Raw genomic sequence first — 13,040 nt, forward strand, 5'->3', positions numbered from 1 at the left:
ATATATATATATATTACGGTATCTCCTAACTCAACAGATTAAAAATTAATTCGTCACAAATTAAATCTGAATACCATTTAAGTAGGAATGGCAACACTACCCGAATTCGTGGGTACCCACCCCGCTCCGCACCGAAGCGGGTTTAGCAGGGCGGATTCTTGTGCGGGGCGGGGCGGGGTCGGGTAATTTAGGTAATACCCGTCCCTACCCGCCCCAGTATATATATAATATATATAATTTTAATATATAATATATGTAATATATGTAAAATAATTAGTAAAATAATTAATAATATTGTATCATATTTAAAATTTTACTTTAATTTATGTGATATATGTGATGATAATTATATAAATTTTGAAATTTAATTTTATTTATTAGATTTTAATAATTATAGAGGCGGGGTGGGTTAGGGTTCAGATATTTACTACCCGCGGATAGGAGCGGAGCGGGTTTTATACGAGTTATTGTAAGGTGGGGCGGGGTCGGGTAGAGAAAAAACTCGTCCCTATTCGCCCCGTTGTCACCCCTACATTTAAGAGTTAAATTTGTCATTGATTAATAGATTATTGCTGCATGCACAAAGTCAGATTCAAATTCCCAACACTTATTTAAATTGACTATCGAGCTAACTATTAGATAAATTTAATTTAGTTATATCTATAAAATATTTAATGTTAGCAACATTTATAAAAAAAATAAAATAAATGGGCATAACTAAATTCCAAAAATTAGTCTAAAAGGTAAATGTTATTTCATATTTATAAAGGTCACAATTTCAAAATTTAACTTAAAATTTGAGAATTGTCTCAAACTTATAAAGATCATCAAATTATCAATTTTAAATAATGTAAAACTTAATACATATATCTCGCATTTAAAGACTTAAAAGTAATACAAGATGGTCCAATAATAATGTTTAACTTTATTCTGACATCATCATATAAGAAATTAAAAGTAATTAAACATTTGAGTAATACTATATAATTAATAAAATTTATTATGTTTGGTCAATATTTAATCAACACTTTAAATATTAACTACTAAAATTTAAATTTTAATAATATAAAAATAAAATATTAATTAATTATTAACTAATATTAATAAAAAGTGTTAACCCTAATATTTCTGAAGCTAATTATTATCAAACTTTCAATTAGTCATTGATCGGTCTTTAAGAGAATCTGGACTCAACAATATTCCAAAGATATGTGAACCATAAAATACTAACAATTTGGTACGAAGCCACTTCAATAATATTCCTCGTCCATCAAATTAAATTACAACAACAAACACTTGATGATGAGTTCCAATATAGGTGGATCAATATATATATATGATGACCAAAGTTGTTGTGCACTGTTCAAGTTTGACACATATAATAAAAGATCCATAGTAATATAGTGCTTTTTTAATGGATTAATTTTATAGATAACAACATAATTAATCAGCAATTTGATGTGTAACATATATTTTTCTTCTTGCTCGGTGTAATTAAGCATTATTCACGCATGTCATGATGCCATCAACGAACAATCTTCAAGGATACTCATCATGTGGCTGCTGAAATATTAAAGCTGGAATATATATGTTGCAAACATTAACTAAAACATACAATAAGGGTGTCACTTTTTTTTTTTTTTTTACCAAAGATAGGATGACTCGAATCCGTGACCTCTAAGATAGCGTTTGGTGGAGAAACAGAAACGAAAAGACTGAGACTAAAAGACAGAGACTAAGAGACAGAGATTAAAATAAATCTCAGTATTCTGTTTGGTACAAAATGGAAAACAGAAATTGAAACAAGAATGAAACTCTAATTTAATTTACATAAAGGATAAAATTGGAATTAATTAATTGAAATGAGGATATTTTAGATATAAAATATTATTAAAGTTTCAGTTTCTATCTCTAAAAATTTTAGTCCCTTATATCTCTACTTTTTGGAGGTACTGAAATAGAGACAGAAATTTTAGTACCAGTTTTTGAACCAACAAACATGATACTGAATTTCAATCTCTCAGTCTCTGTCTCAGTACCTCAAAACAAACACTACTTAAATGAATATGGAGAGACTATGTCACAATTTATTGTTTCTTTTATAGAGATATTAAACGAAAGTTGCTTGCAATAATTAAAGAGCGCATTTCATTTGCTTGTATGCGTATAAGAGTTTGATTACAGTGCGGTAAAAAAATTTATTATTTTATTACGATAAATTTAATTATTTTAGTAATTAATTATTTTATTATATTAAAAAATACATAAAATAATATATATTGTTATATATACATAAAAAGTTGATTTAATGACTAATTTTTTATATTTACGTAACATTATTTTGATGAAAAGAGTAAAAGCAAATATTAAAATTAAAAAAAAAAAAAAACGATCACCGTACAGGAATACATATTTAGTATTCATAAAAAAGTTGAGTTAGTCACCCAAAAAAAAAAAAAATTGAGTTAACTATTTTGTTATGAAATGTTTGATTATCTTATTAGTACGTAGTTGATTGTTTCGTTAGAAGAATGTGTGAAAATTTCGGATTATCTTATTATCATAAAAAGAATGTTTGATTATCTTATTAGTATATATGAATATATACAAATACATGTTTTGGATTATTTTTAATATTTTTGTTAAAATATATTGGCAAAGCTCAAAATTTATGGTTGCTCTTGGAATTTATTTTCATTTTTTGTTTTTTTTTATCTATTTTAAGAATTTTGATGAAGAAAAAAAAACAGTTTATTTTACTATTTGAATTTTTTTTTTACCATAAAACCTTAATAACAGAAAATAATAGTAAATGAAAAAAGAAATCATGTCCTTCTTATAATTTTCTTCACTTATGTAACAATAGTATTCTACATGATATATGCACCACTCACTTGATTTTGTTTTGCAACTTGTTTAACTTATTCAAATTTTTTAGACAAGACAATACTTGAGATCATCATTCAAAGATCTTAAACACCTACTTAATTCTTTAATTTATGGGTTAGTTTACGTTACATTGTTTTTATTAGATAAATAAAAATCTTCTTTTAATTAAAAAGAAAGTATTTTCTTTTTTATGAGTTTTGTTATGATAATTTTTTTAGTAAAATGACCCAAACTTCAAAATCCTAAACTTTAAATATATAATTATCAAAAAGTAGTTTTATGATTTTTCATTTTACTTGTTTGTGTTGAATCTTTTTGAATTTACACTTTTCTTTATGAAAAAATTATTTGAATTTAATAAATCAGTAGTAGGTTTTTTTATGCATTCAACATTGTTGAAAATATAATATTTTGACAAAAAGTTTTTATTTTTTTTATTCTTAATATGCACATTAATTCTTCGTTAGCACTTATGTTGTTACCCTAATGGCCAATATCTTTTAAAAAATATTCATTTTTTAAATTTATTTTTGAAAAATTTTATCAATTAAATTTGGTTCTTTAAAGATTATAAATTAATAATTTTTATCCTTCTTCAGTCACCCAATTATTAGTTTTCGTCAAACGATTAATAACATAAAACGTTAACTCACATCATATATGATATCTGGCATATTTAATTAGGTACTGAATAAATATATTTATAAAAATCTATCAATTTAGTGTCGTTAAGTTATATTAGGATTAAGGTTTATATAATTAGAAAAATAGACTAAATTGATAGATTTTTATAAACATATTTGTTTAGTATCCAATTGAACATGCGAAGTGTCACGCATATGCTATTAGTTAATGTTATATATCATCAATTGTTGACGAAAACTATTAATCGTGTGACAGAAGAATAAAAATGATTAATTATTATTTTTTGAAGGACTAATTTAATTGATAAAATTTTTCAGAAACAAATTTACAGAATAACGTATTTTTCAATGACTAATTTAACAATTAACTTTATATATACATGTATAATCCTTTCACTACATACATCAGTTCCAGCAAATAGCTACAATTTTAGAATCAGATGGCGGCATTTTTTAACTGCCACAAAACAAATAGCGGCGGTTAGTCAACCGCTCTAATATTAGGCGATGCTAATTAGTTAATATTAGCTAATTTTAAAATTTAGGTTTATAATTTAAAATTTGAGGTTAACCATTTATGATTTAGATTTTTAGAATTTAAGATAAATAAAATAATTTTAAAAATATATAATTTTTTCAAAAAAATTAGCTTCTTAGCATTATTTAAAAAATAAATAATGACAATAATGTTCGGAGCTAATATTTTTTTTTATCAATTTTAAACAATACTTTAGACTAACACTTTATTTTAATATTATTAGAATTTAAGATTTAAAATTTAGAATTTAATTTTTAATGTTTGAAGTGAACTAAACATTAATAAAAAATAATAAATTTTGCTAGTTATCATGTAGTATTTCTCATAAATAAATAAATAAAGAAAAGCAAAAAAAAAAAAAAAAAAGGACAAAGCCTCTTGGGAAAAGAAGATTTAGAACTACATTCACTTAATTAAACTTCACATGGTTAGAAAGTACGAATACAAACCCATAATTGTATAGCTAATTAAATCCAAAATCTATAACAACCCAATTAATTAGCTACTAAATCTATATCTACAAAATAGTAATTATAGTTGCAAGAAACGATGACCTACCTAAGCTACCATTCAACAGAAGAAGCAAGCTAAGGTAAGGTTGTTTTTCTTTCATTATTAATATATTATTACAGCATAGTGTGTGTAATGCAATGGATTTTATAGCTTTTTTGGACACTTAAAACAATCCACAGTTTTATTATTATTATTATTATTATTATTAGGTTTAATTATTCTGCTGGTCCCTATAATTTCGTAAAATTTTCAATTAGGTCCTTATACTTTTTTTTCTTTTAATTGAGTTCTTGCACCAAAATTTTTTTTAATTGGGTTCCTACATTTTTTTCTTTTTATTTAGGTTCCTGTACTAATTTTTTTTTTAGTTTGATCCCTATAAAATTAAGCCAATTACTACTATGAGGGACTTAATTGAAAAAAAAAATTGGTGCAGGGACCCAATTAAAAAAAATATAAAAACCTAATTGAAAATTTTACAACTATAAAGACCAACAGAATAATTAAATCTTATTATTATTATTATTATTATTATTATTATTATTATTATTATTATTATTATTATTATTGGTGCTAGCTAGTAACCAAAACAAATGGACACTAGAAGACAAAAAAGTGGGAGATTAGTGGTTTTGGTGATATATATAGAAAATGAAAATCAAAGAAACTAACATAAGATATTGTGGGCTGTGATGAAAACCTGAATTAAAAAACTGGCTTTTGAGAAAACCATGCATATATGATATTATTAGTGGTGTTAGGGTGGTAGGAACAAAATGCCGCGGTTTTCTCACACAACCATCATATGAATTCACAGCCACACATATAAATTTTTTATTTTTTATTTTTTATTTTTTATTTTTTCCCCTACTGTGCCCCTCGTGCATGTGTGTGTTTCCTTCACCCTCCTTATTAATTTGTCACTTTCTCTTCTAAGTTTCATACTCATTTCATAATAAAAAATTGGTAGGTGTACTCTATGTATATGAAAGTAGTGTAACGTGAACAAAAGAAAAAATTATATTATAAATTTTTACTAAATTCTAAATTTTAAATTTTAAATCAATTTAATTAAAAAGTAATTTTTTTAACTAATATAAATCAACTTTTTTAAATCATTTTTATCCTCAATTGTAAATTTTTTATTTTTTATTTTAAATCATAAATTTTAAATTCTTTAAAAAATTAAAATTAAAAATGGATTAAATTTTTCACACCTTTTTAATTTGTTAAACAAAAATGGATTATTCCACTCATGTTCATATCTCTTCTAATAATTAAGGGAAATATAAATTAGTATATAGTATCACAAATTTCATTCTATATAAATAATTTTAATTTTAAATTAATTTTTAATTTGTATGCAAATAATAACACATATTGTGAATTAGAAATACTGGTATTATTAATATATGAGTTTAATTTTTAAATATTTACATTATAAAACGCTTTACACAATCTCATAACCGTTTTTTTAATGATCATTTATATGATTAATATAAAAAGTAGTTATTTTTTGTTAATGTGACACATAACGTATAAAACAGTTTAATACAGTACATCAAAATTAAATTTTTAATATATTTAATCATAGTCTCTCTCTTCATCTTAGAGAAAAATCATATATATATACAAATACTAGTAAAACTGAGTGAAATATTTAACAAATGGTTTACATTTTGAATAACAAGTTATTAAAAGAATGAAGAAAAAAGAAAAGAAAATTTGTATTCAAATAAAAGGTTTTAGGTTTCTATGAGCTGATATTTGAGCCAATTATCTATCAATAATGCTGACAGGATATTATGTATTCTACGTATAAGGTACAAATATGACAATAATTTTATTAATTAATAAGTCATCACAACAGCTAATGCTAATAAATCTAAAACCTTCCTTTTGCAAAGGGCCACAACGTTTACATATACATAAATATATAATTCAATAAAATTAGAAGGACGAGAGAAAAATCAACTTGGGTTGGTCGAGTAGTAAGTTTACTGTTTATTTAAGTAAGTGTCGGGGTTCGAATTCTGTCTTGTGCATGCAATAACCCATTAGTCAATGACAGACTCTTAAATGGAGCTCAGATCTGTGACGGATTAGTCGTTGACTTGTCGAGTTGGAGGATACCGTGAAAAAAAATTTTATTAATTAATAATTAGTAAATGGCTGAGTGAGGGGTCAGTTGTTGTCGGGTGGTTTATGAGAAATCCGCCATTTGTTTTGGTGTTTGGCTGATTAAAATTCCAATTAATGTGATATCATGGACATTAATCATACTTCATAATTTTATTTATTTTTTTATTTTGCAGCTACTATTCGTGAGGAAACTGATTAAAATAAGACACGTGTGCTCAGGGTCTTATATATAGGAGCTTTAATATTGTACCTTTAACTAGTTAATAAATTTCACATAGGATTTTTTTCTTATTAAACTTTTAAGAGTTTAATTTTAATGTACAGATAAAATTGTGCAATTATATTTGTTTTTTTAAATAATAATTTATGTGATAAATGTAAAAAGTAGTTATTTTTATTAATATGACGATATATAATTAGATACATGTATAAAATTACTTTGTAGAGACGACAATGCATGAAAATTAAATTCAATTTTTAATATTAGTGAATTCTTTAAAACTCAATATATATATGTATATGTGGGGATCTGACTTTTTTTTTAAATAACGAAATACTAATATAATATATTAATGAAATTAAAATTTACCTTATGCAAATTAGTTAAACTTTAAAGCAGCATTAGTTAAACTTTAAATCAGCAATGTGTTTCTACTTTCTAATAATGGCTTATTTATTATTTTCATTGCAATTTAGTAATAGTGATATATATATAAAGTTATGTTCGGTTGGTCGGGTACCGGACAGATCGGGTTGGAATCCTGGTTGGAGATGGGGGTCTCGTCTCGTCGTGAACTGTCAGTCTGGTGTTGGCGGGGTCCCGAGCACTTCTTGTGGAGAGGGGGGGTGTCACCTGCAAAGACACTCCGACGCTCTAGTCAGTAATGTGCAGGCGAAAAAAGGGGGTAATATGATGTGTGACATACCTTGGGGGAAGGGTAAAACCTTCCCCTTATATACTGTGTCAGAGGTGGGCCCTACAAAGATAGGCCCACCTCCTCCGAGACGTTCTCCCACAGCTGTGAGTGAGTTGTTTGGGACACGTGTCCGGGTCGGTTGCGGGGCGCCTTACCCTTGACCGTTCGGGTCGGGTGGCGCTCGGGCCGGGTCAACCCGTAGAGGGTTTGGGCCAGGCCGTAACAGTGCCCCCACACGCCAGTGATAGTGGTGGGAGCTATTAGTGGCATGTTATTTCGTGTTCCATTCATCGTCGCCAGGTCGGCCACCCGTGGAAGGGACATGCCCCCTGCGCGCGTGTCTCTTGGTTGTTGAGGTAACCGTTCGTCGCTTCGTTCTTCGCGCTGAGCATTAAATGCTCATAATGGGTTGCAAAACCCCGCGCGTAAAGACCATTTTGCCCCTGGCTCTTTCGCGCTTTGTGTAGCGGTTTTTAAACAGTTTGCTTCAACTTTTCTTTCCCTTTACACTCTTGTTTCTTCCATCTCCCCGCTATCTCCCTCTTCTTCTTTCAAAAGATTTTAGAGCGTCGTTGCAGTGCCCTCGTGCATCTTCCCTTCGTCCTTCTTAGTTTTCGCGACAAATTCAGGTAATCTTTGGGTCTCTCTCTTTTCTGCTTCGTTGTTGCATGCTTGTTGTTTGTGTTTACTTTGCATTCTTGCTGTTTTGTTTGGTCTTTGTTGCTAGATGGCCTTTAGCGCTAAGTAGATGTGTTAGGGGAGGGGTACCATTCCAGGGTAGGTTTTTAGGTGGCTTGCGTGATAGGTGTAGCTTTGGTCATGCTTGATCTTAATTGTTGAATAGGATGAACATAGTTTCTGGGTTTTTCCTGGGCTCCTGACCTCATAGACTAATAGAGTGGTACCCCCAACTGTAGGTATGCCTCGCGTCGTCTCCCGGGCTTCCACCTCCGCCGCGAACTATGACCCCTACGCCTGGGTGACCTCAGACGTAAAGGACTCGCCGAACCAGATGGATCTGGAGGAGTTGACGGAGTTCCGGCAAGCTGGGTATCTGTGCGGGGGGACAGACGAGAAGACCAATTATGAGACCTTCGTCCCTGCCCCCAACGAGCGATTGTACGAGATTAACTTCCGTTCTCCCTGGGTCGCCGACTGGATTTGGATTTACAAAGCCATGTTCACCCAGGTCGGCGTTCGCCTACCATTCTCTGATTTTCAGATGTCTCTCCTTAATCGGATATCCGTGTCGCCGTCGCAACTCCATCCGAACAGCTGGGCTTCTATCCGCTGTTTCGAGATGGTTTGTGAATATCTCGAGCTGCCGGCGTCAGTGGATGTCTTCCTCTTCTTTTTCAACCTTACCAACCCCTCCAAACAATGGAAGGCGAGGAAAGGGTTTTTGTCTTTCCGGTCTGCCCAAGGCCGGAGGATATTCGGCCTGTTCGAGGACTCTTATCACGGGTTCATGGACAAGTTCTTCAAAGTTCGTCCTGTTAAAGGTCGCCATCCCTTTTGGTTATCGTTAGAGGGGGAACGCCTCATCCCGACTTATTGGAGCTTCGGGGCGGGGTCTAATTCTTTCATTAAAGTGACCTACAAGGGAATGTCCCCTGTAAATAAAAGGATTGCCGATGTGTTGTTTGCTCTTTTTGGAAAGAATCCCGTGAACCCCCACCTCCTCATGGGCGAACGGGAGTTCGCCAGGAATTATATTTGTGAGCTGTTTTGTCTTGTACTTTTGCATTGTTTTTTAACCTGTTCTTCCCGACTTCACAACTAACGTACTTATTTCTCTGTTGTAGTGGAGATGTCTGCCTCAGTAATCGGGCTCGAGAATTTGGTCAAGACCTTCTTGGAGGATAGCGATGAGGAGAAGGCTGACGAGAAGGATGCCGGGAAGCCGGAAGGCCCTTCCGGGGAGAAGGAGGATCAAGCTATGCCCTCTCCCCAGGACACCGCAATGTCCGAAAGGAATTCGGCCGGGGCGCAGGCTTCCCATATTCTCGAAGAAGCCGTTGTTGGTCATTCGACCTCTACCCTCCAAGAAGAAAATGTGGAAACTATTCATACTCCCAAGAGACTGAGGGCCCCCGCCAGCCCGGAAGGAACCCTCACCATGATGGAGAGAAATTTTGATGCTGGGACTTTCATCGACTCCCAGCTGATCCCTGGCACGGAGGAGCACTTCCTTGGGACCGACCTGGCAGGGCAGGCGAGGTGGATGTATCGAACCCTTCTTCGCGGAGCTGTGATAGCTCAGAAGGCCGAGTTCGAGTTGTCGGGAATGAAGGCTCTTCGGAGGAAACTCAAATCTTCAGGCAAGGCGAACAATGACTTCAAGGTGCAAGTCGAGCTGCTCCAAGGTCAGTTGTCCGAGATGGGGGAGAAGCTTAAGGCTACTGAGGAGAAAGCGACATCTGCCGAGGAGAAATTGAAGACTTCCGATGAGACGGTGGCCCGTTTAGCCGAGCGAGAGATGACCCTAGAGAGCCAGCTGAACGCTGCTCAGGGTCGGGTGGCGGTCTTGGAGAAGGAGTGCGACCAGGCCGTCTCGTTGGCTAAATCCGCTAAAGCCGAGGTCGAAGAGCTCAAGAGAAAGCACAAAGCGACCAAGGAGCAAGGGAAGAACGCGATCTTCATGACTGAGGATGCTCTGAAGGCTCAGGTGAAGATCGTGGCTCCTGACTTCGATACGTCGGCTATCGGGGTCTTCAAAACGATCCAGGACGGCAAGATTGTTGACATGCCCCGGAAGTAAACTCTTGTAACATGCTTTTTATGTTTTCTTGTAGAATACTTTGTTGAAACCGTTAACTTTTATACTTTAGTGGTCGCCTGGTCGGCTATACGTTTATTGCCTTTATCTTGTTTGGCAGCATTTTATTTCGTTTTCATTTCTTTGTCATGGACTTATCGCTTCTGTCCGTTTTGCCGTGTTGTCGGTAACTTGGTGGAAACCGCCTCGGTCTTATTATCGCGGCCGTTTGTTATGGCTAAGATTCGGTTGGCTCCCGGGGTGATCAATCCCGGGTTGCCGTTGAAGAACGCGATGGTATGGGATAAATATTAGGGAGTAATAGATAGGAGAATTTAGACAAGTAAGAAGTAGTCGTTAGCTAGACAAGTTCATGAACACAGTAGGCATTTGATAAAAGCAAATAATTAGGAATTAACATTTGATTAAAGCGAACATCTACCCAGCTCATCAGGCCGCTTGGTCGGTGCGCCCAAGCTATGAATAGAATCTTCTTAGGTTACCTGCGTTCCATGTTCTTGGGATTTCTCTGCCGTCAAGTCTTTCCAGCTTGTAGGCGCCTTTGCCGAGCACTTCTTTGATTCTGTAGGGACATTCCCAGTTTGCCGCCAGCTTTCCTTCTCCTGGGGACGGCGGACCGATGTCGTTTCGTCGCAGGACGAGGTCTCTTTCCTCAAGTTCCCTTCTGAAGACCTTGGTGTTGTATCGCAGGGCTATCCTCTGTTTCAGCGCTACTTCTGACAAATGGGCCATCTCTCTGACCTCGTCTACCAAGTCTTTGTCCATTGCCTCTTCTACTCCTGTAAGGAGTAGCCGCGGACTTGGTTCTCCAATCTCCACGGGTATCACCGCTTCGACACCGTACGTTAAGCAGAAGGGGGTTTTCTTGGTGGAGCTTTGCTCGGTTGTTCGGTAGGACCAGAGAACCGAGGCAAGCTCATCGACCCAAGCGCCTTTCTTGCTATCTAAACGCTTTTTAAGACCCAGTAAGATGATTTTATTCGCAGATTCCACTTGCCCGTTTGTTTGGGGGTGTTCAACTGAGGAGAACTTTTGTTTTATCCCCAAGCCGGTGAGAAATTCTGTGAACTTCTTGTCAGTGAATTGCATCCCATTATCCGAAATGACGACCTCTGGGATGCCAAAACGGGTTATCACCTGCCTCCACAAGAACTTTCTACAGTTGGATGAGGTTATGCTGGCGAGTGGTTCAGCCTCTATCCAGTTGGTGTAGTAATCGATGGCGACTATGAGGTGTTTGACCTGGCCCGGGCCAACTGGGAAGGGTCCCAAGAGGTCGACTCCCCATTGTGCGAAAGGTCGAGTAGTCGTTAGGAAACTCAGCTCGGAGGCTGGCGCTCTGTGGAAGTTGGCGTTTTGTTGACACTTTGCGCATTTCCTTACGAACTCCTGGGAGTCATTCATCATCGTCGACCAGTAGTATCCAGCTCGGATGAGCTTCCTCGCTAGGGCCTTGCCCCCGATATGATGGCCGCAGCACCCCTCATGGACTTCTCTTAGAACGTAGTCCGTCTGGTCGGGGTGCAGACACTTCAGCAAAGGTTGGCTGAGTCCCCTTTTGTATAGCTGATCCTGTATGATCGTATATTTGGCGGCCTCACGTCTTACCGTTTTGGCTTCCTTTTCGCCTTGGGGGAGTTTGCCGTTTTGCAAGAAGTCGGCGATGGAGTCCATCCAAGAAGGGGCTAATTTGGTCAAGTGGAGGACCACTGCTGGCTCTTTCGTGATGCCTTGGATGAGGGAGCAGTTGCCGGTTCCAGGTTTTGTGCTCGCCAGCTTCGATAGGAGGTCTACCCGTGTGTTCCTCTCTCTTGGAATGTGTTGGACCGTGACCTCTTCAAATTTTTTGCTCAGTTCTTTGACCCTCTCTAAGTATTTCTGTAATAGTGAGTCTCTGGCTTGGTAGCTTCTATTCACTTGCGAAGTGACGATTTGCGAGTCGCTGCATACTTCCACCCTCTTGGCTCCGACTTCCTGAGCTAGAACCAAACCTCCTAGGAGGGCTTCGTACTCTGCTTGGTTTTTTGATACGGGAAATTCAAACTTAACTGATTGTTCATAGATGACTCCGGCTGGACTTTCTAGAATGATACCGGCGCCCCCGGACGTCTGGTTGGAGGCTCCGTCCACATGGAGCTTCCACCGTGTGCCCGTCTCCTCGGTTGGATTCCCAGTTACCTCCACCAAGAAGTCTGCTATTGCTTGTGCCCTGATCGCGTGCCGGGGTTCGTAGCATAGGTCGTATTGGGATAGTTCGATGGCCCAGGTCATCATCCTTCCCGCTAGATCAGGCTTTTGGAGCACTTGACAAAGTCCCTGGTCCGTTCTCACGACCACCTGGTGACTCTGGAAGTATTGTCGCAATCAGCGGGAGGAGACCAGAAGTGCTAGTGCTAACTTCTCTAGCTTGCTGTATCTGAGCTCTGCCCCTTGCAGTGCTCTACTCACAAAGTAGATCGGTTGCTGGGCCTTCCCTTCTTCCCGTACCAACACCGATGCGAGCGCCCCCTCTGTGATGGCTAGGTATAGGTAGAGTGGCTCTCCGGCCCTCGGCTTCCCGAGCACTGGGGGTGCTGCTAGAATCTCTTTAAAGTGGTTGAAGGCCTCTTCGCACGCAT

At 35.9% G+C, this 13,040-nt stretch overlaps 1 protein-coding gene and 1 long non-coding RNA gene across 2 annotated transcripts; both read right to left on the minus strand.

Annotated features, from left to right (window-relative positions):
• Nucleotides 1-1,224: 1,224 nt before the first annotated feature.
• Nucleotides 1,225-5,053, minus strand: LOC112766295 (uncharacterized). The gene is made up of 2 exons (XR_003184249.2): nt 4,630-5,053; nt 1,225-1,577 (listed from the first exon to the last, which is right to left on the minus strand). It is a non-coding gene; the product is annotated as an uncharacterized lncRNA (long non-coding RNA).
• A 5,825-nt stretch (nt 5,054-10,878) lies between these two features.
• On the minus strand, nt 10,879-12,693 carry LOC140180775 (uncharacterized). The gene is made up of 2 exons (XM_072222069.1): nt 12,031-12,693; nt 10,879-11,559 (listed from the first exon to the last, which is right to left on the minus strand). The coding sequence occupies exons 1-2, from the start codon at nt 12,691-12,693 to the stop codon at nt 10,879-10,881; spliced, it is 1,344 nt and encodes a 447-aa protein (XP_072078170.1).
• Nucleotides 12,694-13,040: the final 347 nt, after the last annotated feature.

This window comes from Arachis hypogaea, chromosome 17 (assembly GCF_003086295.3).
Source record: "Arachis hypogaea cultivar Tifrunner chromosome 17, arahy.Tifrunner.gnm2.J5K5, whole genome shotgun sequence".
Lineage (NCBI taxonomy): Eukaryota > Viridiplantae > Streptophyta > Magnoliopsida > Fabales > Fabaceae > Arachis > Arachis hypogaea.

What these genes read in the sequence shown, in the direction of transcription:
- LOC140180775 (XM_072222069.1), bottom strand. Translation starts at nt 12,693, where the DNA reads ATGACCTGGGCCATCGAACTATCCCAATACGACCTATGCTACGAACCC. An exon ending in GCGAAAAGGAAGCCAAAACG is followed by an intron (nt 11,560 to 12,030) that starts GTAAGACGTGAG and finishes TTGTGGAGGCAG; the next exon opens with GTGATAACCCGTTTTGGCAT.